At 40.6% G+C, this 23,927-nt stretch overlaps 1 protein-coding gene across 3 annotated transcripts in view; it reads left to right on the top strand.

Annotated features, from left to right (window-relative positions):
* GAB3 (GRB2 associated binding protein 3) overlaps nucleotides 1-23,927 on the top strand; it is an 84,681-nt gene that overhangs the window by 44,848 nt on the left and 15,906 nt on the right. For all 3 annotated transcript variants that reach the window (XM_008249459.4, XM_070066346.1, NM_001171383.1), the window contains exons 5-8: nucleotides 5,457-5,512; nucleotides 6,173-6,392; nucleotides 8,658-8,739; nucleotides 9,755-9,857. In XM_008249459.4, the coding sequence (XP_008247681.1) occupies nucleotides 5,457-5,512; nucleotides 6,173-6,392; nucleotides 8,658-8,739; nucleotides 9,755-9,857 (461 nt within the window). The remainder of the gene's footprint in view (nucleotides 1-5,456; nucleotides 5,513-6,172; nucleotides 6,393-8,657; nucleotides 8,740-9,754; nucleotides 9,858-23,927) is intronic.

Here is a 23,927-nt window from a genome sequence, read left to right as displayed (position 1 = left end):
CTCCCCCTTCCTCCCTCCCTCCCTCCCTCTCTTTCTCTCTCTGTATAACTTTGACTTTCAAATAAATAAATAAATCTTTTAAAAAAAGAGAGGAGTGTATCTCAACATAATAAAGGCCATACATCTCTAAGAATCCACCAGCTAATATCATACTGAATGAGGAGAAGCTGAAGACTTTCTCTCTAAAATCTGGAACAAGACAAATGTGTCCACTTTCACCACTTTTATTCAATATAGTACTGGAAGTCCAAGCCAGAGAAATTACTCAAGAGAAAGAAATAAAAGACATAAATAAATCAGAAAGGAGGAGGCCAGATTGTCACCGTTTGCAGATAACGATTTTATATAGAAAACCTCAAAGACTCTTCCAAAAAGCTGTTAGTACTAATAAATTCAACAAAGTTGCAGAATACAAAGTCAATGTACAAAAAAATCAGCTGCACTGTTATACACCAATAGTGAATCATCTGAAAAAGGAATAAAGAAAGCAATCTCATTTCTAATAGTTACCAAAAATATAAGATATCTAAAAATAAATTTAGCCAGAGACAAAAGAGCTGTACAATGAAAATTGTAAAACATTGATTAAAGAAATTGAAGACAACACAAAGAAATGGAAAGATACCCCAGGTACATGGATTGGAAGAATCAATATCATTAAAATTTGATGCTACCCAAAGTGATTTACAGGTTCAATGCAGTCCCTATCAAAATTCCAATGACATTTTTCATAGAACTAGAAAAAACTACTAAAATTTTTATGGAATTGCAAAATATTGAGAAAAAAGAATAAAGCAGGAGGCATTCCACTACCTGAGTTTAAAATGTATTGCAAAGCTGTAATTAAAATATCATGATATTGGCATGAAAACAAATTGATAGACTAATGGAGTAAAAACACTAGAAATAAACCAACACATCTACAGCCAACTGATCTTTGATAAAAGTGCTAAAAACATGCATTGAAAAAAGGACGGTCTTTTAGAGTACCAAAAAATGTAATGTATAGGAATGAAATTGACATTTTGAGATTCGATGATTGTTTACAGCCCTTGTCTCTACTGCTGAGGAACAGCGTTTTTTTTCTTCTTACTATTTGTTGAACTCTTTACTTAGTGTAGGATTAATTTTATAAAGTAAACAAAGTAGATCACTGTAAAAATTAACAAAGGGAATAAGAGAGGAAGGAGGAGGAAGGGTGAGAGTGTGGGAAGGAGGGAGGGTATGACTGGAAGTATCACTATGCTCCTAAATCTGTATATATGAAATACATGAAATTTGTATACCTTAAAAATATTTTTAAAAATGAGTGTCGGGGCCAGCGCTGTGGCGTAGCAAGGAAAGCCACTGCTTGCAGTGCCAGCATCACATCTAGGCAGTGGTTCCAGTCCCAGCTGCTCCACTTCCAATCTAGCTCGCTGCTATGGCCTGGGAAAGCGGTACAAGATGGCCCAAGTGCTTCAGGCCCCTGCACCAGCATGGGAGACCCTGGTTCCTGGCTTCGTATTGGCACATCTTTGGCCATTGCAGTCATTTGGAGAGTGAACCAGCAGATGAAAGACCTCTCTCTCTCTCTCTCTCTCTCTGTGCCTCTGCTTCTGCCTCTCTGTAACACTGCCTTTCAAATAAATAAATCTTTAAAAAAATGAATAATGCTGAGAAAATCAGATATCTGTGCAAAAGAATTAAATTATACCTCTCTCTCACCTCATTTCAAAATCAACTCAAAATGGATTAAAGACCTAAATTTAAGATCAAAAACTTTAAAACTACTAGAAGAAAATGTAGGGGAAGCACTTAAGTACATTGTAATGGAAAAGGATTTTTAGATCAGAATCCGTAAGTATGGGGACCAAGAGCAAAACCAGACAAATGGGATTCCATCAAACTAAAGAATTTCTGTACAGCAAAGGAAATAACAGAGTGAAGAAACAACCTACAGAATGGGAGAAGATATTTGCAAGCTATACATCTAATGAGAGGTTAATATCCAGGATATATAAGGAACTCAGCCCAATAGCAAAAAAAAAAAAAAAGCAAAAAAAAAAACAATTAAAAATGGACAATAGAGCTGAACAAACATTTTTCAAAGGAAGCCATATAAATAACCAACAGAATCATGAAAGAAAGCTCAATAGTCGGGCTGGTGTTGCGGTGTAGTGGGTTACTCTGCCACCTGCAACACGGGTATCCCATACGGGCACTAGTTTATGTCTTGGCTGCTTCACTTCCTATCCAGCTCTCTGCTAATGTGCCTGGGAAAGCAGCGGAAGCTGGCCCAAGTACTTAGGCACTTGCCACCCACTGAGAAAACCAAAAGAAATTGCTGGCTCTTGGCTTTGGCCTGACCTAGCCCTAGCCATTGCATCCAGTTGGGGAGTGAACTAATGCATGGAAGATGTCTCTCTTTCTCTCTCACTCACTCACTCTTGCAAGTGAGTAAATAAACAAATCTTTTCTTTTTTTTTAAAGATTTATTTATTTCAAAGACAGAGTTACAGAGAGACGTAGAGACAGAGAGAGAGATCTTCCATCTGCCAATTCACTTCCCAGATGGCCGCAGCGGCTGGAGCTGTGCCGATCCAAAGCCAGGAGCCAGGAGCTTCTTCCAGGTCTCCCATGTGGGTGTAGGGGCCCAAGGACTTGGCCCACCTTCAACTGCTATCCCAGGCCATAGCAGAAAGCTGGATTGGAAGAGGAGCAGCCGGGACTAGAACTGGCGCCCATATGGGATGCCGACACTTCAGGCCAGGGCTTTAACCCACTGTGCCACAGCACCAGCCCCGACAAATCTTTTCTAAAAAACATGCTCAGCATCACTGATCATCAGGGAAATGCAAATCATAACCACAATGATGTATCACCTCACTACAGTTAGAATAGCTATCATAAAAAAGATAAAAGGTAACAAGTGTTGTTGAGAATATGGAAAAAAAAAGGAATCCCTGTGCACTGTTGGTGGGAATGCAAATTAGTATAGCCCTTGTGGAAAGCAGTGTGGAGGCTCCTCAAAGACTAAAAGTAGAACTACCATATGATCCAGCAACCCCACTGCTGGGTATACATCCAAGGGAAATGAAACCACTCTGTCAAAGAGATATTTTCATTCCCATGTTTATTGCAGCACTATTCACAATAGCCAAGAAATGGAAACAACCTAAGTGTCTAACCACTGATGCATGGATAAAGAAAATGTGGTGTATATCCACGATGGAATACTACTTAGCCATAAAGAGCATGACATCATGTCATTTACAACAACATGGATGGAACTCGAGGTCATTATGTTAAATGAAATAAGCCAAGCAGAGAAAGACAAGTGTCACATGAGTTCATTGGTATGTGGAGTCTAGAAAAAAGGTGATTTCATAGATGTTAAGATTATAATGATGACTACCAGAGGCTAGAGATGGAGGAATGGGGAAAGGTTGATTGATGGGCGCTGAGTTATAGCTAAATAGGAGTAAGAAGTTCTGGGGTTATATTATGTATTATCTTTAGATAATGTACTGTGAATTTCTCCTTGAAATAAACAAATTAGAAGGTAGGATTTTGCAGGTTTTCACCATAAAGAAATGTTAAATATTTGAGGAATTAGATATGTTTACCTTGATTGGACATTACACAGTGTTTACATGTATCAAAACATCACATGATACATAAGTATGTATAATTTAAGATAAATAAAGACATACATTTCAATTGGTCATGGCAAATGGTTTTTTAAAAAATATAAATTGTTAGATTTCATTTGCTATTAATTTGTTGGGGATTTTGGGATATATTGGTTTGTAGTTGTCTTTTCTCTTTTTTAAGATGTATTTATTCATTTGAAAGTCAGAGTTACACAGAGAGAGGAGAGCCAGAGAGAGATAGAGAGGTCTTCCATCCGATGGTTCACTCCCCAATTGGTGACAACAGCCGGAGCTGCGCCAATCTGAAGCCAGGAGCCAGGAGCTTCTTCCGGGTCTCCCACGTGGGTACAGGGGCTCAAGGACTTGGGCCATCTTCTACTGCTTTCCCAGGCCATAGCAGAGAACTGGATCAGAAGTGGAGCTACTGGGATGCAAACCAGCGCCCATGTGGGATGCCAGCACTGCAGGCCAGGACATTAACCCACTGCGCCATAGCATCAGCCCCGTGGTTGTCTTTTCTTAAAATGGCTTCATCTAGTTTGGGTATTAGGGTAAAATGACTTTATAGAATGAGTTAAGAAGTATTTGGTATGCCTTCTGGACATCTCCTTCAATTTAAAAGTTATTGTAAGTTTTCATATCACATTTTTGTCACATTCATCTGGCAAGCTTGTAACCCTGGATTAATCAAACTGTCCTGCACTCACTATGCCAGAGAACATTGCTGTAGGAGATCAGTCATCAATTCATGGTCAAAGACCTCAGTGGTGCCCCACAATGTTACTGCTTCTCTGTTTACCCCATCCTCTTGTTCATCTCAAACATCCAATCTTGCCTCCACCATCTCTAAGCTCAAAGGATCATGTAATAAATGCCACAATCATTTACTTGTTTTATTTACTTTATTTAGTGACTTGTGATTTGGTGCAACAGGTTAAGCTGCCCCTGGCATCTCATATGGGCACCAGTTTGAGTCCCAACTGCTACATTTCCAATACAGCTCCCTGTTAATGCACCTGGAAGGCTGCAGATGATGACCCAAGTATTTGGGCCCCTGCTATCCACATGGGAGACCCAGATGGAATTCCTGGTCCCCTGCTTCAGCCTGGCCCAGCCCCAGCTGTTGTGGCCATTGAGGGAGTGAACTAGAAGAAGAAATATTCTCTCTCTCTCTCTCTCTCTCTGTGTGTGTGTAACTCTGCCTTTTAAATAAAATACATAATTTTTTAAGATTTATTTATTTTACTTGAAAGTCAGAGTTACACACAGAGAGAAGGAGAGGCACAGAGAGAGAGAAAGAGGTCTTCCATCCTCTGTTTCACAGTTTCACTCCCCAATTGGTTGCAACGACTTGGAGCTGCACTGATCTGAAGCCAGGAGCCAGGAGCTTCTTCAGGGTCTCCCACATGGGTGCAGGGACCCAAGGACTTGGGCCATCCTCCATTGCTTTCCCAGGCCATAGCAGAGAGCTGGATTGGAAGTGGAGCAGCTGAGTCTCAAACTGGCGCCCTTATGAGATGCTGGCACTGCAGGCGGCGGCTTTACCCACTAAGCCACAGCGCCGGCCCCAGCATGTAAATCTTTAAAAGAAAAATTCCTGTCTCTCTCCATAATTGACAGAGAGAACTGAAGCTGTCTGTTGGGAAATGTGTCCTGACTGCCCAGCTAGACTCTAAAGAACACTTTGCATATACAAACTGTGTGTTATGCTTCTCTGACTCTTTGGAGCTAAGCACAGGGCCCTGGGGCGCATAGGAACTAAGATGTAATTGTGATTGATATTGCCTGGCATTTCTCACCAGTCTGGCTTGTTTCTTGCAGTTGATGTAGAAGGCCAATCCTCAAGACACCGAGAAAAGCGGCTTAGTTTAAACTTGGTAAGTTTGGTACTTTGGTTCTTTTAAGCTTCAATTTTACCAAAACTAAACTGACTTATGCATGTTGCCTTCAGCAGTCTGAATCTCTGGGAACCCTTCCTTTCTCTGCTTAAGACTTGAAGTTGGCCGGCGCCGCGGCTCAATAGGCTAATCCTCCACCTAGCGGCTCCGGCACACCGGGTTCTAGTCCCGGTCGGGGCGCCGGATTCTGTCCCGGTTGCCCCTCTTCCAGGCCAGCTCTCTGCTGTGGCCCGGGAAGGCAGTGGAGGATGGCCCAAGTGCTTGGGCCCTGCACCCCATGGGAGACCAGGAGAAGCACCTGGCTCCTGCCTTCGGATCAGCGCAGTGAGCCGGCCGCAGTGCGTCAGCCGTGGTGGCCATTGGAGGGTGAACCAATGGCAAAAGGAAGACCTTTCTCTCTGTCTTTCTCACTATCCACTCTGCCTGTCAAAAAAAAAAAAAAAGACTTGAAGTTGTTTGGAAACTCCTGAACTTGGTGTTCTATAAGGGCCTTGCCAGTTCTAAACAATTCTGCTTTTTGAGGTGATCCTTAAGGCATCTCAGTGTACTTAAAGAATTTGCATAAATTCATAACCCTGTGTCTTTCAGTAATTTCCTTGACTGATCTGTGGTTCCCAACCTATACTTGTTCTCTTTCAGCCGTGCAGGTTCTCCCTGATGTACCCCACAGCTTCAGCCAGTGCTGAAGACAGCTACGTGCCCATGAGCCCTCAGGCCACTGTCTGTAGTCTTGGAACCCATTGCAGCCAGGATGACTACATCCCAATGAGCTCAGGAAGCATCTCAAGCCCACTGCCTGAGCTACCTGCAGACCTGGAGCCTCCCCCCGTGAATAGAGATCTCAAGCCTCAGAGGAAACGTAAGGCACTTGACCAAGCCTGCTGTGTAGGGGAAGGGTAGTAAGGTCCTTCCTGACCCTCCCTGGGAAGGAAACTCTAAGAGAAACCATCACAGGGACTGTAAAGTGTAAGGGCATGAAAGAAGTGGTTGGAACCGAATGGGAAGGGCTGGGGCAAGTTGTTACCCTAGATTTTTATTATAAAAGGAATCAGGAGACTTACAGGCAATGTGGCCCTGCAAATGCAGCCTACAAAGTCAAGTTCATTCCAGAGGTCTAATCTTTCGCTGCATCCATAACAAAAGCTCAGGAACAAATGATGATGGATCAGAATGGAACCCACCTGGCATCTACTGATCTGGACAACACTTGACTGTAATCACAATGCTAGTAAGGCAGCCAAGAATGGCCTTTGACATCAATCCCTGAATTTCAGACATGGTCACACACAGTGCATCACTCACTGCTCAGTGTGTGTGCTGTAAGTAGAGCTGTTTGAGGATGACAGAGCAGTTTCTCTGATCTGCCAAGCAGTATGAACAGAAAGGGAGATAGGAGCAGAGGGAAAGAGAAAGAGCAGGACAAAGTGACTTGCTCACTGCATTCTTGCCCACCTTCATCTGCCCAGCAGACTGTGTGATTACAAGAAAACATTTGATACAATAACTATCATTTCTGACATTCCATCTGGTCCATTCTTACCTCTCTTTGCTCTTTGGAAAAACTACCAATTCAAATGGACTTTCCCCAGACTGCTAATTGAATCCTTGCTCATGCTCCCTTGAATTGGAGTCAAACTCCATTTGCATATTTACAGGGTGTGTGTAGTGCTGAGCTGGGTGCTGAGTGAGATGTAAAGATGTGGGAGCTAGGAGAATGCTTTAGCCTGAAAAGGAGGAAGATATATATGTAAAAACCATCTGGAAGAAACAGAATTATGAAGTCAGTACTAAATAGAACAGATTCTGTCTTATGAGTTACAGAGGAAATAAATGTTCATTCTGGTCAGAAAGTATTTCACAAAGGTCTGTAACTTTAAGGTGGGTATTATTGTTTTGCCCAGCTAATTTTCTATAGCAGCACTGTCCAAGAAAACTTCCTGTGATGATGGAAAAAAGACTGTTGAACATTTGAAATGTGGCTAGTGTGATTGAAGAATTGAATTTTAGACTTTAACTTTAATAAATTTACATGTACTGCATACGTAGATAGCTGCATGTGGCTCATGATCACTATAATGGGCAATGGGGCTCTACAGGAACTAGAGTTCTGCAGAGAGATGTTTGATGGACTCAAGGTTGAAGATTTAGTGTTGCATACAAGGGTGGACACCTAGGCCAAGTAAGATGGGGTTTGCGATAAACCTTGGGGCCCAGGCAAAAGAAGCAGGTGGTGAAACCAAGAGACAGCTTATGGGTGGACCTGACATCAGAGTGTCCCACTGCCAGGATAGACCCTGTCCCCAGACTCTGCATGACTCACATGCCCTTTCTTGGCCAGTAGCTTGCCTAGGTCCAAGGCTCCTGAGAAACCAGTTGGACAACAAGAAGGTCATTTCCTAGGCTCTGGTGACATGGAGGAGAATTAGTCTCTACCCATATAGTCTAGTGAAAGAAAGAGATACCACTACTGCAGTGAACAAGTCAGAAAAATGCCCGTCCTCCTGGAGCACATTCTAGACCCAAATCAAATAATCATAGCTGGTATCTTCACAAACTGGTGAGAATCCTGTAAAGGATCAGTACAGCAACCCATGATGAGGGGCCTGACCTTGTGTTGAGCTCAAAGAATGCCTCAGTAAACAAGGGAAACCGAGGTAAGATCTCCAGATGAGTAACCAGGCAAAAAGAGGGAGAAGAATGTTCTAGGCAGGAGTGTCAGGTAAACAGTGGGCTGGAGACAAGGAAGAGTAGAACTAGGGTGATTATCTCTGCCTGTGATAATAAAGGACAAATTTCCTGGCTAGTCATGTCAGGTGTGAGGTAGGAGTTAGGATTCCAGACACTTTCATCCATTATATTCATGCTGTGCATCCAAAAACTTGAACAATACCTGATATACAGTAGGTTTTCAATAAATGTGTTCTTGCCTCTAGTAGGTAATGCAGCCATTTGCACAGTGAGGCATGGGAGAGCAGGACAGTGAAATTCACTCGTACTCAGTTTCTCCTATTAGCAAGTTTGGGATTTGGTGCACTAAGAAAGTAGAATGTCATGGGTTTACAGTCCTTAGATTCTGGCCTTGAACTGAGAACTAATACATTGGCTATTGTGCACTGTTTTGTAGCACGGCCACCACCCCTTGACCTGAGAAACTTATCCACCATCCGAGAGCATGCATCTCTAACCAGGACCCATACTGTGCCTTGGTAAGTCTCTGATTGCTTACATGGGCCTCATCCAGCACAGACACCTCTGGTCTTAAGTAGGCCTCTTTGATTAAATGTGGTTAAAATCCACTTGATCTATTATAAGCCAGAGGATGTGTTTTATAGATCACAAAGGAAGATATATGACTGGATTCTCCAGTGTGCCAGATGCAGGAACACAAGTGCTGTTGGGAATCCAAGGTGTCCTCTCTGTTCATCTCTCAAATCTGCCTCTACCTTCACATTTGTTAATTTCTCTGTCTTTGTAGAGATCTTTTCTCTGTTGTACAATAATCAATCAAAGCTATGCCACAGCTGCTGAGCTTATTTATATGCTGCAATTCTAGTACCAACAGAGATGGGCTCTTCTTCAATCTCAATTCATTTCTCTTGGGAGGAGAGAATTATTGACCCTATCCTTAGTAGAATAAGCTATGGTCCAGGGAGCAGAGCCAACACTACTAACATGGCTTCCAGAAGCCCAACTTTATGAACAAACTGTATCTGCATCTTCTCATATCATCTTTTAGAAGTTACATTTCAGAGTCCTGAGCTTGGCTAAGGTGTTTCTTGGTTCATTCTAAATGCCACAGGACACAATAATTTTGAAAAGCAGAACTGTGCAGGGCACTGTTTTACTAACCAAGACTGCAGAGATTCAGCCCATGGTTCTGACTCAGGAGCAGGATGCAAGGAATACACAGTTTTGCTTTTCTTCCATCAGAGACATGACCACTTTTTTCCCCTAAATCATATGGTGCCTTGGTCTAGTTCTAGAAAGCTCATGAGCTATGTCACATGAAGGGTCAGAAAAAAAGTAGCCCTTATGAATGGGGAACCATTTTCTTGAGAAGCTGCTGGGAAGGCTGTACTTCTCCAGGAATTTCTTTGGCCAGAAGGAAGTTGTGTCTGGAAAGAGAGGACTGAAACTCCATAGGGGCCATGTCAGTTCCTGGCTAGCTCTCAGAGCAGCTGTGAGACATTGAATTGACCTCATCTATATCTTTGTTTTCAGCAATCGAACCAGCTTTCTGTCTCCAGAAAGAAATGGTATTAACTCTGTGAGATTCTTTGCCAATCCTGTTTCCAGAGAAGAGGAAGAAAGCTACATCCAAATGGTAATATTATATTTTCATACTCTTCTCATTCTTCATCCCCATCTGTATTCTTGTGTGTCCATTACAAAGAAAATACATCCTTCAGAAAACTCCATGCAATCTTAACAACATCACTTGATTCTCAGAACAGGCTACAAGCTTTTCTAGGCTGGGAACAAATCAGTTTGAAGCTTCTTTTCTTTCCTACAGTATTAAGCTCCTTAACATTACTTATAGGCCACAGCATTTCAGGAGCATCCAGGGCTGAGACAGGTGTAGTGGGAAAATGGAAATGCCAGCAATCCTTTTAACAAGGCTGTGATGTCCTGTTTGACCCCAGTGGGTCTGTAGTTTCTTAGATGTTCAGAGTAGGCTCTGAAATCACACATATTAGATGTTCCCTTATAGCCCTGTCCTGACTGCCTCTGAGTCTTCCTGAAGGATAAAGCTCTAGGCCATGGATGCATCTTAGCCTCTGTAAGCTCCTGTTATGGGGTTTTTCTGGAGACCTGAATAGAGACCTGACATGTCGATCCTTCTGTTAACCACTGACAGTTTGATTCCTCAGGTCCCCCTCCTGCTCTATGGTCCCCTCTGTTCTCTTCGTCTTGGATGCCAGTGAGAACTTGGGCTTTTGAAGATGGAGAGGTGTTTTTAACACTTCTGGAAATTAGTGGGCACTTTAGCCAGAACTGTGTCCATTCTGCAATTCAGAAATGCAGGGAGCTCTAGAAAAAGCTATTGTTTGAAATACGACATTTTGAAATGAAATCTTAGAAGGACAATATTCAAGGCACTGTGATGACATGCTCTTGAGAAGACAATCCTATCCCCCTAAATATTAACATGAAAGGCAACTAAAAACAGTAATCCATAGTAAAGCAATAATTAAATACTTCATTTTGACTTTTTATTTGATAAAAATTCTGTTATAAGTGTACTTAAACATATGCAGATGGAAAATGACTCATATACAAATCTTCTGTGGTCTTCTCAATATTTCTCACACTTGGTAATGGCCCTTGGGAAACTTCTAGAAGAAAACAGTCTTATAAAGGATGTAGAACAGCTGTGCTCTGTCTCCAGAGAAAAGAAAAGGGAAGTGAATCTAAAACCTAATGGAAGCAAGTGCAGAGTCATTCCAGACACCAGTAGTTTATTTCTGATCTTTGAAGTTGTGAGAAAAAAACAGCATTTCATTAGCAATGCAGCTGAGGATTGATTGCTTGCCTTAGTTTCTAATCAGTGGCCAATGACTATCTCTGTATACTCCTATGCAATACAACACAGCAGATTAAGAGCTGAGAACACTAGCTGAAGGTAGCTGTGAGGGAATTGCTATATAAAAATGCTTAAAAAGCTATCCTGTTTCATTCAACTATGTGTGTTATGTTGCCTTCTTTAAATTTTTGTTAAATTATAGAAAACTTATAAGAATGAACATAATTTTAATTTATGTAATTTTTTCCCATCACTTTTTCAAGCTCTTTAATTTTTTTTTTTTGGACAGAGTTAGACAGTGAGAGAGAGAGAGAGAAAGGTCTTCCTTTTCCGTTGGTTCACCCCCCAAATGGCTGTTATGGCTGGCGCACTGTGTCAATCCAGGAGCCAGGTGCTTCCTCCTAGTCTCCCATGCGGGTGCAGGGCCCAAGCACTTGGGCCATCCTCCACTGCCTTCCCAGGCCACAGCAGAGAGCTGGACTGGAAGAGGAGCAACCGAACAGAATCCAGCACCCCAACCCTGACTAGAACCTGGGGTGCCGGTGCTGCAGGCAGAGGATTAGCCTAGTGAGCCTTGGCGCCAGACCAAGCTCCTTAATTTCAACAACTTTGTAAGGCTATATAGTAGAACTCTAGACTCATAAATCTTACAGAAATTTTTTTATTAAGGCATTATGGGGATACTTCAAAAAGTTTGTGGAAAGTTGAATTAAAATATAAGTTTATATTGCAAACATTTTTGAAGTCCATGCATAGTTTTTTTCATAATATGCATTTTCCACATTTTTTAAAGTGCCCACATTTACTTCTTTTTTTTTAACTTTTATTTAATGAATATAAATTTTCAAAGTACAGCTTATGGATTACAATGGCTTCCCCCCCATAATGTCCCTCCCACCCGCAACCCTCCCCTCTCCCACTCCCTCTCCCGTTCCATTCACATCAAGATTCATTTTCGATTCTCTTTATCTACAGAAGATCAGTTTAGCATACATTAAGTAAAGATTTCAACAGTTTGCTCCCACACAGAAACATAAAGTGAAAAAATAATAGATGATTTTTTAAATGATGATGAAATCAGATCAGATCAGATCTATTGCCATGTTTAATCCCAGTGAGAGTCAAGTTGGGAATTGATAATTTCTTCTTCTTCTTTTTTTTTTTTTTTACAGAAGATCAGTTTAGTATACATTAAGTAAAGCTTTCAACAGTTTGCACCCCCATAGAAACACAAAGTGAAATATACTGTTTGAGTACTAGTTATAGCATTAAGTCTCAATGTACAGCACATTAAGGACAGAGATCCTACATGAGGAGTAAGTGCACAGTGACTCCTGTTGTTGACTTTACAAATTGACACTCTTGTTTATGGCCTCAGTAATCTCCCCATGTTCCAGTCATGAGTTTCCAAGGCTATGGAAGCCCCTTGAGTTCTCCGACTCTTATCTTGTTTAAACAAGGTCATAGTCAAAATGGAGGTTCTCTCCTTCCTTCAGAGAAAGGTACCTCCTTCTTTGAAGACCTGTTCTTTCCACTGGGATCTCACTCACAGAGATCTTTCATTTAGGTCTTTTTTTTTTTTTTTTTTGCCAGAGTGTCTTGGCTTTCCATGCCTGAAATACTCTCATGGGCTTTTCAGCCAGATCGGAATGCCTTTAGGGCTGATTCTGAGGCCAGAGTGCTGTTTAGGACATCTGCCATTCTATGAGTCTGCTGAGTATCTCGCTTCCCATGTTGGATCACTCTCCCCTTTATTTATTCTATCGGTTAGTATTAGCAGGTACTAGACTTGTTTATGTGCTCCCTTTGACTCTTAGTCCTTTCATTATGATCAATTGTGAACTGAAATTGATCACTTGGAATAGTGAGATGGCATTGGTACATGCCACCTTGATGGGATTGAATTGGAGTCCGCTGGTATGTTTCTAACTCTACCATTTGGGGCAAGTCAGCCTGAGCATGTCCCAAATTGTACATCTCTTCCCTCTCTTATTCCCACTCTTATGTTTAACAGGGATCACATTTCAGTTAAATTTCAACACTTAAGAATAACTGTGTATTAATTACAGAATTAAACCAGTCATATTAAGTAGAGCAGACAAAAAACTACTAAGAGGGATAATGTATTAAGTTGTTCATTAACAGTCAGGGCTATGCTGATCAAGTCACCGTTTCTCATAGTGTCCATTTCACTTCAACAGGTTTCCTTTTTGGTGTTCAGTCAGTTGTCGCCGATCAGGGAGAACATATGGTATTTGTCCCTTTGGGACTGGCTTATTTCACTCAGCATGATGTGTTCCAGATTCCTCCATTTTGTTGCACGTGACTGGAGTTTGTTGTTTCTTACTGCGGTATAGTATTCTAAAGAGTACATATCCCATAATTTCTTCATGCAGTCTACCGTTGATGGGCATTTAGGTTGGTTCCAGGTCTTGGCTATTGTGAATTGTGCTGCAATAAACATTAGGGTGCAGACCGCTTTGTTGTTTGCCAATTTCATTTCCTTTGGGTAAATTCCAAGGAGTGGGATGGCTGGGTCGAACGGTAGGGTTATTTTCAGGTTTCTGAGGAATCTCCAGACTGTCTTCCATAGTGGCTTGACCAGTTTGCATTCCCACCAACAGTGGGTTAGTGTCCCTTTTTCCCCACATCCTCGCCAGCATCTGTTGTTGGTAGATTTCTGTATGTGAGCCATTCTAACCGGGGTGAGGTGGAACCTCATTGTGGTTTTGATTTGCATTTCCCTGATTGCTAGTGACCTTGAACATTTTTTCATGTGCCCGTTGGCCATTTGGATTTCCTCTTTTGAAAAATGTCTGTTGAGGTCCTTGGCCCATCTCTTAAGTGGGTTGTTTGTTTTGTTTTTGTGGAGTTTCTTGATCTCTTTGTAGATTCTGGTTATTAACCCTTTATCTGTTGCATAGTTTGCAAATATTTTTTCCCGTTCTGTCAGTTGTCTCTTCACTCTCCTGACTGTTTCTTTTGCAGTACAGAAACTTCTCAAATTGATGCAATCCCAATAGTTGATTTTGGTTTGACTGCCTGTGCCTCCCAGATCTTTTGCAGAAACTCTTTGCCTGTGCCAATATCTTGAAGGGTTTGTCCAATGTTCTCTAATAACTTGATGGTGTCAGGTCGTAGATTTAGGTCTTTAATCCACGTTGAGTGGATTTTTGTGTAAGGTGTAAGGTAGGGGTCTTGCTTCATGCTTCTGCACGTGGAAATCCAGTTTTCCCAGCACCATTTATTGAATAGACTGTCCTTGCTCCAGGAATTGATTTTAGATCCTTGATCAAATATAAGTTGGCTGTAGATGTTTGGGTTGATTTCTGGTGTTTCAATTCTGTTCCATTGGTCTATCTACCTGTTTCTGTACCAGTACCATGCTGTTTTGATTACAACTGCCCTGTAGTAGGTCCTGAAATCTGGTATTGTGATGCCTCCGGCTTTGTTTTTGTTGTACAAGATTGCTTTAGCTATTCGAGGTCTCTTGTGCCTCCATATGAATTTCAGCATCATTTTTTCTAGATCTGAGAAGAATGTCTTTGGTATCTTGATTGGGATTGCATTGAATCTGTAAATTGCTTTTGGGAGAATGGACATTTTGATGATATTGATTCTTCCAATCCATGAGCATGGAAGATTTTTCCATTTTTTGGTATCCACTTCTATTTCTTTCTTTAAGATTTTGTAATTTTCATCGTAGAGATCTTTAACGTCCTTGGTTAAGTTTATTCCAAGGTATTTGATTGTTTTTGTAGCTATTGTGAATGGAATTGATCTTAGCAGTTCTTCCTCAGCCATGGCATTGCTTGTGTATATAAAGGCTGTTGATTTTTGTGCATTGATTTTATATCCTGCCACTTTGCCAAACTCCTCTATGAGATCCAGTAGTCTCTTAGTAGAGTTCTTTGGATCCCCTAAGTAAAGAATCATATTGTCTGCAAAGAGGGATAGTTTGACTTCTTCCTTCTCTATTTGTATTCCTTGAATTTCTTTTTCTTGTCTGATGGCTCTGGCTAAAACTTCCAGAACTATGTTAAATAGAAGTGGTGAGAGTGGGCATCCCTCTCTGGTGCCAGATCTCAGTGGAAATGCTTCCAACTTTTCCCCATTCAATAGGATGCTGGCTGTGGGCTTTTCATAAATTACTTTGATTATATTGAGGAATGTTCCTTCTGTACCCAATTTGCTTAGAGTTTTCATCATGAAAGGGTGTTGAATCTTATCGAATGCTTTCTCTGCATCTATTGAGATAATCATATGGTTTTTCTTCTGCAGTCTGTTAATGTGGTGAATCACATTGATTGATTTGCGAATGTTGAACCATCCCTGCATACCAGGGATAAATCCCACTTGGTCTGGGTGGATGATTTTCCTGATGTGTTGTTGTATTCTATTGGCCAGAATTTTATTGAGGATTTTTGTGTCTATGTTCATCAGGGATATTGGTCTATAATTTTCTTTCAGTGCTACATCTTTTTCCAGCTTAGGGATTAAGGTGATGCTGGCTTCATAGAAAGAATTTGGGAGGATTCCCTCTTTTTCGATTGCTCTGAATAGTTTGAGAAGAAATTGAATCAGTTCTTCTTTAAATGTATGGTAGAATTCAGCAGTGAATCCATCTGGTCCTGGGCTTTTCTTTGTTGGGAGGGCCTTTATTACTTTTTCAATTTCTGTTTCAGTTATGAGTCTGTTTAGGTTTTCGATGTCTTCCTGGTTCAATTTAGGTAGATTGCATGTGTCCAGGAATCTATCCATTTCTGATAGGTTTCCCTGTTTGCTGGCATACAAGTCCTTGTAGTAATTTCTGATGATTCTTTTTATTTCTGTGGTGTCTGTTGTTATGTTTCCTTTTTCATCTCTGATTTTATTGATTTGGGTCTTTTCTCTTCTTTTTTTAGTTAGTTGGGCCAATGGGGTGTCAATTTTGTTTATTTTTTCAAAAAACCAGCTCCTCGTTTGGCTGATTTTTTGTAATGTTTTTTAGATTCAATCCTGTTGATTTCTTCTCTGATTTTAATTATTTCTCTTCTCCTACTAGATTTGGGTCTGGTTTGCTGCAAATTTTCTTGGTCCTTGAGATGCGCTGAAAGCTCATCTATTTGGTGCCTTTCCAATTTCTTGATATAGGTCCCTATTGATATAAACTTGCCTCTCAATACTGCTTTTGCCATATCCCATAAGTTTTGGTATGTTGTGCTGTTATCCTCATTTACTTCCAGAAAGTTTCTGATTTCTCTTTTGATTTCTTGAATGACCCAGTGTTCATTCAGGAGCATGTTGTTCAGTCTCCATGTGTTTGCATACTTTCTGGGGTTTCCTGAGTTGCTAATTTCCAGCTTCATCCCGCTGTGGTCTGAGAAGCTGCATGGTATGATTCTAATTCTTTTAAATTTGCTGAGACTTGCTTTATGGCCTAGTATGTGGTCAATCCTAGAGAAGGTTCCATGCGCTGCTGAGAAGAATGTGAAGTCTGTAGATGTAGGGTTGAAAGTTCTGTAGATATCTGTTAGATCCATTTGGGCAATAGTGTCAATTAAATCTGCTGTTTCCTTGTTGATCTTCTGTCCGGATGATCTGTCTATTTCTGAGAGTGGAGTATTGAAGTCCCCCAGTACTATTGTATTGGAATCTAAATCTCCCTTTAAGTCCCTTAACATATCTTTTAAATAGACCGGTGCCCTGTAATTAGGTGCATATACATTTATAATAGTTACATCTTCCTGTTGAATTGAACCCTTAATCATTATATAGTGTCCCTCTTTGTCTCTCTTAACAGTTTTTGTATTAAAGTTTATTTTGTCTGATATTAATATGGCTACACCTGCTTTTTTTTGGTTTCTGTTGGCATGGAATATCTTTTTCCAACCTTTCACTTTCAGTCTGCATGCCTCTTTGTTAGAGAGATGTGTTTCTTGTAGGCAACAAATAGTTGGGTGTTGTTCCTTAAGCCAGTCAGCCAGTCTGTGTCTTTTAACTGGACAGTTCAGGCCATTCACGTTTAATGTGACTATTGATACATAGCGACTTTGCCCTGCCATTTTCCCGGAGATATTTTCTAGTATATGCTTTGAGCTTCCCATGCTCTTTTACTGGTAGGTGTTATTCCTTTCCCTTCTTTCATACTGATGGCCCTGTTTCTGTGTTTCTGAGTATAGCACATCTTTAAGTATCTTTTGCAGGGCCGGACGAGTGGCCACGAAGTCTTTCAATTTCTGTTTGCTATGAAAGGTCTTTATTTCACCTTCATTCACAAATGAGAGCTTAGCAGGATATAATATTCTGGGCTGGCAATTTTTCTCTCTTAGCACCTGTGCTATGTCTCACCATTCCCTCCTAGCCTGTAGTGTTTCTGATGAGAAGTCAGCTGTGAGTCTGATTGGAGATCCTCTGAGAGTAATCTGACGTTTCTCTCTTGCACATTTTAGGATCTTTTCTTTATGTTTCACTGTGGTGAGTTTAATTACAACGTGTCGTGGTGAGGATCTCTTTTGGTCATGTTTACGGGGGGTTCTATGAGCTTCCTGTACTAGGATGTCTCTGTCCTTCTCCAGACCTGGAAAGTTCTCTGCTAGTATCTCACTAAAAAGGCCTTCTAATCCTTTCTCTCTCTCCATGCCTTCAGGAACTCCTAGAACCCGAATGTTGGTTTTTTTAATAGTATCCTGAAGATTCCCAACAATATTTTTTAGATTTCTAATTTCCTCTTCTTTTCTTTGGTCTGACTGTATCCTTTCCTGTTCTCTGTCTTCTAAGTGCGATATTCTCTCTTCTGCTTCACCCATTCTGTTTTTAAGGCTCTCTAATGTGTTTGTCATTTGATCTATTGAGCTCTTCATTTCATTTTGATTTCTCTTCACTATAACACTTTCCTGCTCTACTAGTTTCTGCGTTTCATTTTGATTCTTCCTTAAAATTTCATTTTCACGAGAGAGATTTTCAATCCTGTCCAATAAGGATTTCTGTAGTTCAAGGATTTGCTTTTGAAAACTTCTAAATGTTCTTATCATAAATTTTTTGAAATCCATATCTTGCATTTCTTCTATCTCATCATCTTCATAATCTTGGCTTGGGGTGTTTTGTTTATTTGGAGGCATCATAATGCCATCGTTGATCTTGTTCCCTCGATTTCTGTGTTTATTGCTTGGCATGGTTAATTCTGTTTCCCTCACTGTGAGGGTTTTTTTTTTTTTTAATACTATGTCCGTGTTAAGTGGACTGCCTGCTGTTGGAGGAGCCTTGGAGGCTTGAGATGGGTGTGGCCTGAGAGCTCTGCTTGGTTCTTCAGGGTTACAGGTGTGCAAAGGTGACACCCTCAGGTTATGCGTGCTAAATCTCTTTATTTATTTATTCATTTATTTTATTTTATTTTATTTTATTTTTTGTTCAGGAGGTAAGTAATACTGCAAGGCTGAGCAGAATGGATGGTATTTAGCTTCTGCTGGCTTCTACCCAAAGAGTCTGTGCAGGCTTGGTTTCTCCTGCGGACTCCCACTGGGTTGCCTAGGCTACTGAATTGTAGCCTTAACTCTCCCCTTTTATTATGTATATCCCAGCTCTTTGTCTCTTGCTGGCCTTTGCAAGGTTGGCAGAGAGTGGAACTTGTCTGTACCAGTATGCCCCCACCTTTTTATTTATTTATTTATTTATTTTTCCTTCTCTCCTGTAGTCTGTTGGACTTTCCCGCTTCAAAACCTGCGTCCCTCTAAAATTCTGTCTGCCATTTCCCCGCCAATGTCTCCGGTTACTGAGCTCACCTCTGCTTCCAGCGCCGATGTGTGGACTCGGAGCCCTGGGCGTCCCTCCTCTCCCCGCTGGTGTCTTTGTCACATAGACTCCCCTTCCCGCACTGGTGCTCAGACTCTGCGGCTCCCGCAGTTCGGCTTCCGCGTAGTGGGCGACCCTGCTCTCCCAGTAGGTCCTTTGAGTCACAGTGAATAGCTCCGGAAGAGTTTCCTCTGCAATTTTTTCCTGATCCTTTTTCTGAGGCTACCGTAACTCCGCTTTTATTAAAACTAAATTTTCCCAGACTATCGGTGTGCGCCCTCACTATTCCGCCATCTTGGCTCCGCCCCCTCCACATTTACTTCTAAGCTTAAAAATCATTCAGTGAAACGAATTTGTTCTCTGTTTGCAATTCTAAGAGTTTGAACATGTATATAGATTTGCGTAGCTAGCATGATAATTAGCATCAGAATAGTGCCATCACCCTAAAATATTCTTTCATGTTACCTCTGTATGGCCACACCCTCCTTGTACCTCTGACCCCTAGCAACCATTGATCTGTTCTTCATCACTACAGTTTTTCTTCAAGAATGCCACATAAATATAACAATATATTACCTTTGAGATTGGTTTGTTTCACTCTGAATTGTGCCTTTGAAATTCATCCAAATTGTTACATGTGTCAGTAGTTCTTTCTGTTTTATCAATCAGTAGTATTCTAGTGTATGGATATGCCACAACTTGGTTATCCATTCACCTACTGAAGGCCATTTGGATTGTTTCATGTTTTGTGGCAATTAGAACTGTTAGAAACATTCTTTTACAGCTTTCAAAAATCATTTTTACTATAGTAAAACATACATTACACAAAATTTATCATTTTAACCATTTTAGGTGTACAGTTCAGTGCCATTAAATGCATCCACATGTTGTATAACTATCACCATTATTCATTTGCAGAACTGCTTCATCATCCCAAATACAAACTCTGTATCTATTAAACAAAAACTCCCTAAGCCCCAGTTCTACTTTCTAGGTACTCATAAAAGTGGAATTAGACAATATTTTCCTTTTGTGTCTGCCTTCTTTCATTTAACACAGTGTTTTCAAGATTCCTCCATGTTGTAGCATATATCAGAATTTCATTGCTTTTAAAGCAAATAATTAATTGTATGGATTTACCATATTTTGTTCACTTATTCATCTGTTGGTGAACATTTAGTTTGTTTCTGCCTTTTAGGTAGAACATTTGTGCACAAGTCTATGGTTGAGTTCCTCCTTTTAATTCTTTTTTAAAAATTATTTTGGATATATACCTAGAAGTGGAATTACTAAACCATATGGCATTCTGTTTAACTTTTTAAAGTTAAACCAAACTTGGTTTTCACTACAGCTGCACCATTTTATATTGCTGTCAGCAGTGCACAGGGGTTCCAATTTCTCCACATCCTCACCAACACTTGCTCCTTCTTTTTTTTTTAATTTTTATTTATTTATTTGAAAGGTAGAGTTACAGACAGTGAGAGGGAGAGACAGAGAGAAAGGTCTTCCTTCCGTTGGTTCACTCCCCAAATGGCCGCAACAGCCAGAGCTGCGCCGATCTGAAGCGAGGAGCCAGGTGCTTTTTCCTGGTCTCCCATGTGGTGCAGGGGCCCAAGCACTTGGGTCATCCTCCACTGCTTTCCCAGGACATAGCAGAGAGCTGGATCGGAAGAAGAGCAGCCAGGACTAGAACCGGCGCCCATGTGGGATGCCGTGCCACAGGTGGAGGATTAACCTACTGCACAGTGGCACGGCCCCTCCTTCTTTATTTTTTAAAAATAATAGCCATCATAATGGATGTGAAGCAGTATCTCATTTTTACTTTAATTTGCATTTCCCTAATGGCTAGTGATATTGAATGTGTTTTCATGTCCTTATTGGCCATTTGTGTATCTTTGGAAAAATATCTATTCAAGTCCTTTGCCCATTTTCATATTGGGTTGTTTGGTTGGTTGGTTGTTGTTCACTCATAGGAGTTTTAAAAATATATCATAGATATTAACTCTTTCTCTGATATAAAAGGGCACTTCAAAAAGCTGGAAAAATAGAATACCTGGGTAAATATCCCACTCCAGCTCCTTACTCCAGCTTCCTGCTAATGCAGATCCTGGGAGGCAGCTGTGATGGCTCAAGTAGTTGATTTCCTGCCAGCTACTTGGGGCACCCAGATTGAACGACACCTGACTTTGGCTCGGCCCAGCCCCAGCTATTGCAGCCATGTGGGAAGTGATCCAGTGAATAGGAGCTCTGTCTTTCAATCTGTATTTCTGTCTCTCAAATAATTTTTTAAAAGGTAAGTTTATTTTGGTTCAAAATATTTTGAAATCCATGCATAATTTTTCATAATATACATTTCCATGGATTTTTTCAAGACTACTCAGATGAATTGTAAACATTCTCATTCTGTGGATTGCCTTTTCACTCTATTGATAATGTCCTCTTTTATTTATTTATTTGTAAGGCAGAGTTACAGAGAAAGAGTGAGAGAGGGAGACAAGGAGAGAGGTCTTCCATCCACTGGTTCACTCCCCAAATGACCGCAGTGACTGGAGCTGGGCCGAACTGAAGCCAGGTGCCATGTGGATTCTTCTGGGTGTCCACGTGAGTGATAGGAAGTGAATAGGAAGCTGGATCAGAAGGGGAGAAGCCGGGACTTGAACCTGCTATGCCACAGTGCCAGCCCCCTGATAATGTCCTTTGACACAGAGAAGTTTTAATTTTGATAGTCAAATTTATCTTTTTTCTTCTATTGTCTTGATTTTCAAGCTATATCTACAAGATCATTGTTAAATACAATGTCATAAAAATTTTATTTCTACACTTTCTTTTAAAACTTTTATAGATTTAGCTCTTATGATTAGTCTTTGATGATTTTGATTTTTTTTTCTTGGTATATGGTATAAGGTTAGAGTCCAACTTCATCCATTTGCATAGTAAGCTTTGAGATCAGAAACTATGAATCCTCCACCTTTATTATATTAATTTATTATATTAATATTGATTTGCTGTTCAGGGTCCATTAAGATTCCATGTGAATTTTAGGATAGAGTTTCCTATTTCTACCCCCGAAAAAGCCATTGGAGTTGTTAGAGAATGCTTTGAATCTTCAAATTATTTTGAATAATATTGTTATCTTTATAATATTGTCTTTTTAAAAAAAGATTTATTTATTTTACTTGAAAGTCAGAGTTGCAGAGAGGTAGAGGCAGAGGCAGAGAGAGAGAGAGAGAAAAATGTTTTCCATCTGCTTGTTCACTCCCGAAATGGTGGCAATGGCCAGAGCTGAGCCAATCTGAAGCCAGGAGACAGGAGCTTCTTACTGGTCTCCCACGCAGGTGCAGAGGCCCAAGGGCTTGGGCCAATCTTGTACTGCTTTTCCAGGCCATAGCAGAGAGCTGAATTGGAAGTGGAGCAGCCTGGACTTGAACCAGTGCCCATATGGGATGCCAGCACTGCAGGCAGCAGCTTTACCTGCTAGGCCACAGCGCTGGCCCCTGTAATATTGTCTTCCAACCCATGAACACAGGTGTCTTTGCATTTACTTATGAATATGTTAGCATCTCTCCTGTACTTTCTTTTAGCAACATTTTGTAACTTTTAGTGTACAATTCTTTGTTTCCTTGGTTAAATTTATTCACATTTTATTCTTTTTAATGCTATTGTAAATCAAATTATTTTCTTAGTTTCCCTTTGGGATTGTCCATTGTTGGCGTCTAGAGATGTAACTGATTTAGGATGTTGATATTGTATCTTGAAACTTCATTGAGTTTTTTTCATTTATCATTAGTTTTTTGTGTAGCATCTTTAGGGTTTTCTATATAAAAATCATTATCTTGATAGTGTCTTTTTTTTGTGAAACTGCACTGTTTTATTTTTTAAAGATTTATTTATTTATTTAAAAGGTAGAGTTACAGAGAAGTGGGGAAGAGGCAGAGAGAGAGAGTGAGAGAGAGAGAGAGAGAGAGCACTTCTATCCGCTGTTTTACTCCCCCAGTGGCTGCAATGGCTGGGGCTTGGCCAGGCAAAAGCCAGGAGTCAGGAGCTTCTTCTGGGTCTCCTACATGGGTGTCAGGGGCCAAGGAACTTAGACCATCCTCTGCTGATTTCCCAGACCATCAGCAGGGATCTGAATCAGAAGTGGAGCAGCCAGTACATGAACAGGCATCCATATGGAATGTGAGCTTAACCTGCTGTGTCATAGTGTCACCCCTGATAGTGTCATTTGATGTACAGAAGTGTTTTTTTTTTTCATTTTGATGAAGTTAAGTTTATTTTCTCTTTTATTGTCTTGCTTTTGGTGTCATAGCCACATGACCAGTAAATAAAGATTATTTCACTTTTCCATTTTTACTTCAGATGTCTTCCCTTCCCTTCCCTTCCCTTCCCTTCCCTTCCCTTCCCTTCCCTTCCCTTCCCCTCCCCCCCTCCTCTCCCTCCCCTCCCCTCCCCTCCCCTTCCCTTCCCACTTGCTTTGGCTAGAACTTTCAACTTTTTGAATAAAAGTAGCAAAAGTAGGCATCTCTATCTTGTTCCTAATCTTAGGAATCTTTTACAGGTTTTTGTATCAATATAAGTTTGCATTTCTTTAAAGGACTTGTTCTTAACCTGGGGTGATTTTGCCCTGAAGAGATATTTGGCAATGTCTAGGGATGTTTTTCATTGCCACAAAGATGAGGTGGAGGGGTGATGCACAGGACAACCCCCACAACAAGGAGCTATCCAACCCTGAATGTCAATAGGACAGATATGTAGAACTGGGATTTCTGGGTCATCAGCTACATGTTTAACTTCATAAGATACTTTACAAAGTATCTTTATCTTTATCTTTATAAGTAATTTTATAAGATACTGCCAAATTTTTTTCCATAGTGGCTGTATCATTTTACACTCCAGCAATTTATGAAAATTCCAGTTGCTCCACTTCCTTGGCAGTATTCTTGGTATTACTAGTTTTGTTTTGTTTTTCATTTCAACATGGGGATTCTAACATATGTGCAGTGTGCAGTGGTGTCTTGGTGTGGTTTTAATATGTATTTCTCTAATGGAAAAATGTTGTTGAAATTTTTTTAAAAGTTTTTTTATTTATTTGAAATTCAGAGT

Source organism: Oryctolagus cuniculus, chromosome X, assembly GCF_964237555.1.
Source record: "Oryctolagus cuniculus chromosome X, mOryCun1.1, whole genome shotgun sequence".
In the NCBI taxonomy this organism is placed as follows: domain Eukaryota; kingdom Metazoa; phylum Chordata; class Mammalia; order Lagomorpha; family Leporidae; genus Oryctolagus; species Oryctolagus cuniculus.
The sequence above is the reverse complement of the archived record's forward strand: the minus strand, read 5'-3'. Positions and strand labels throughout refer to the sequence as shown.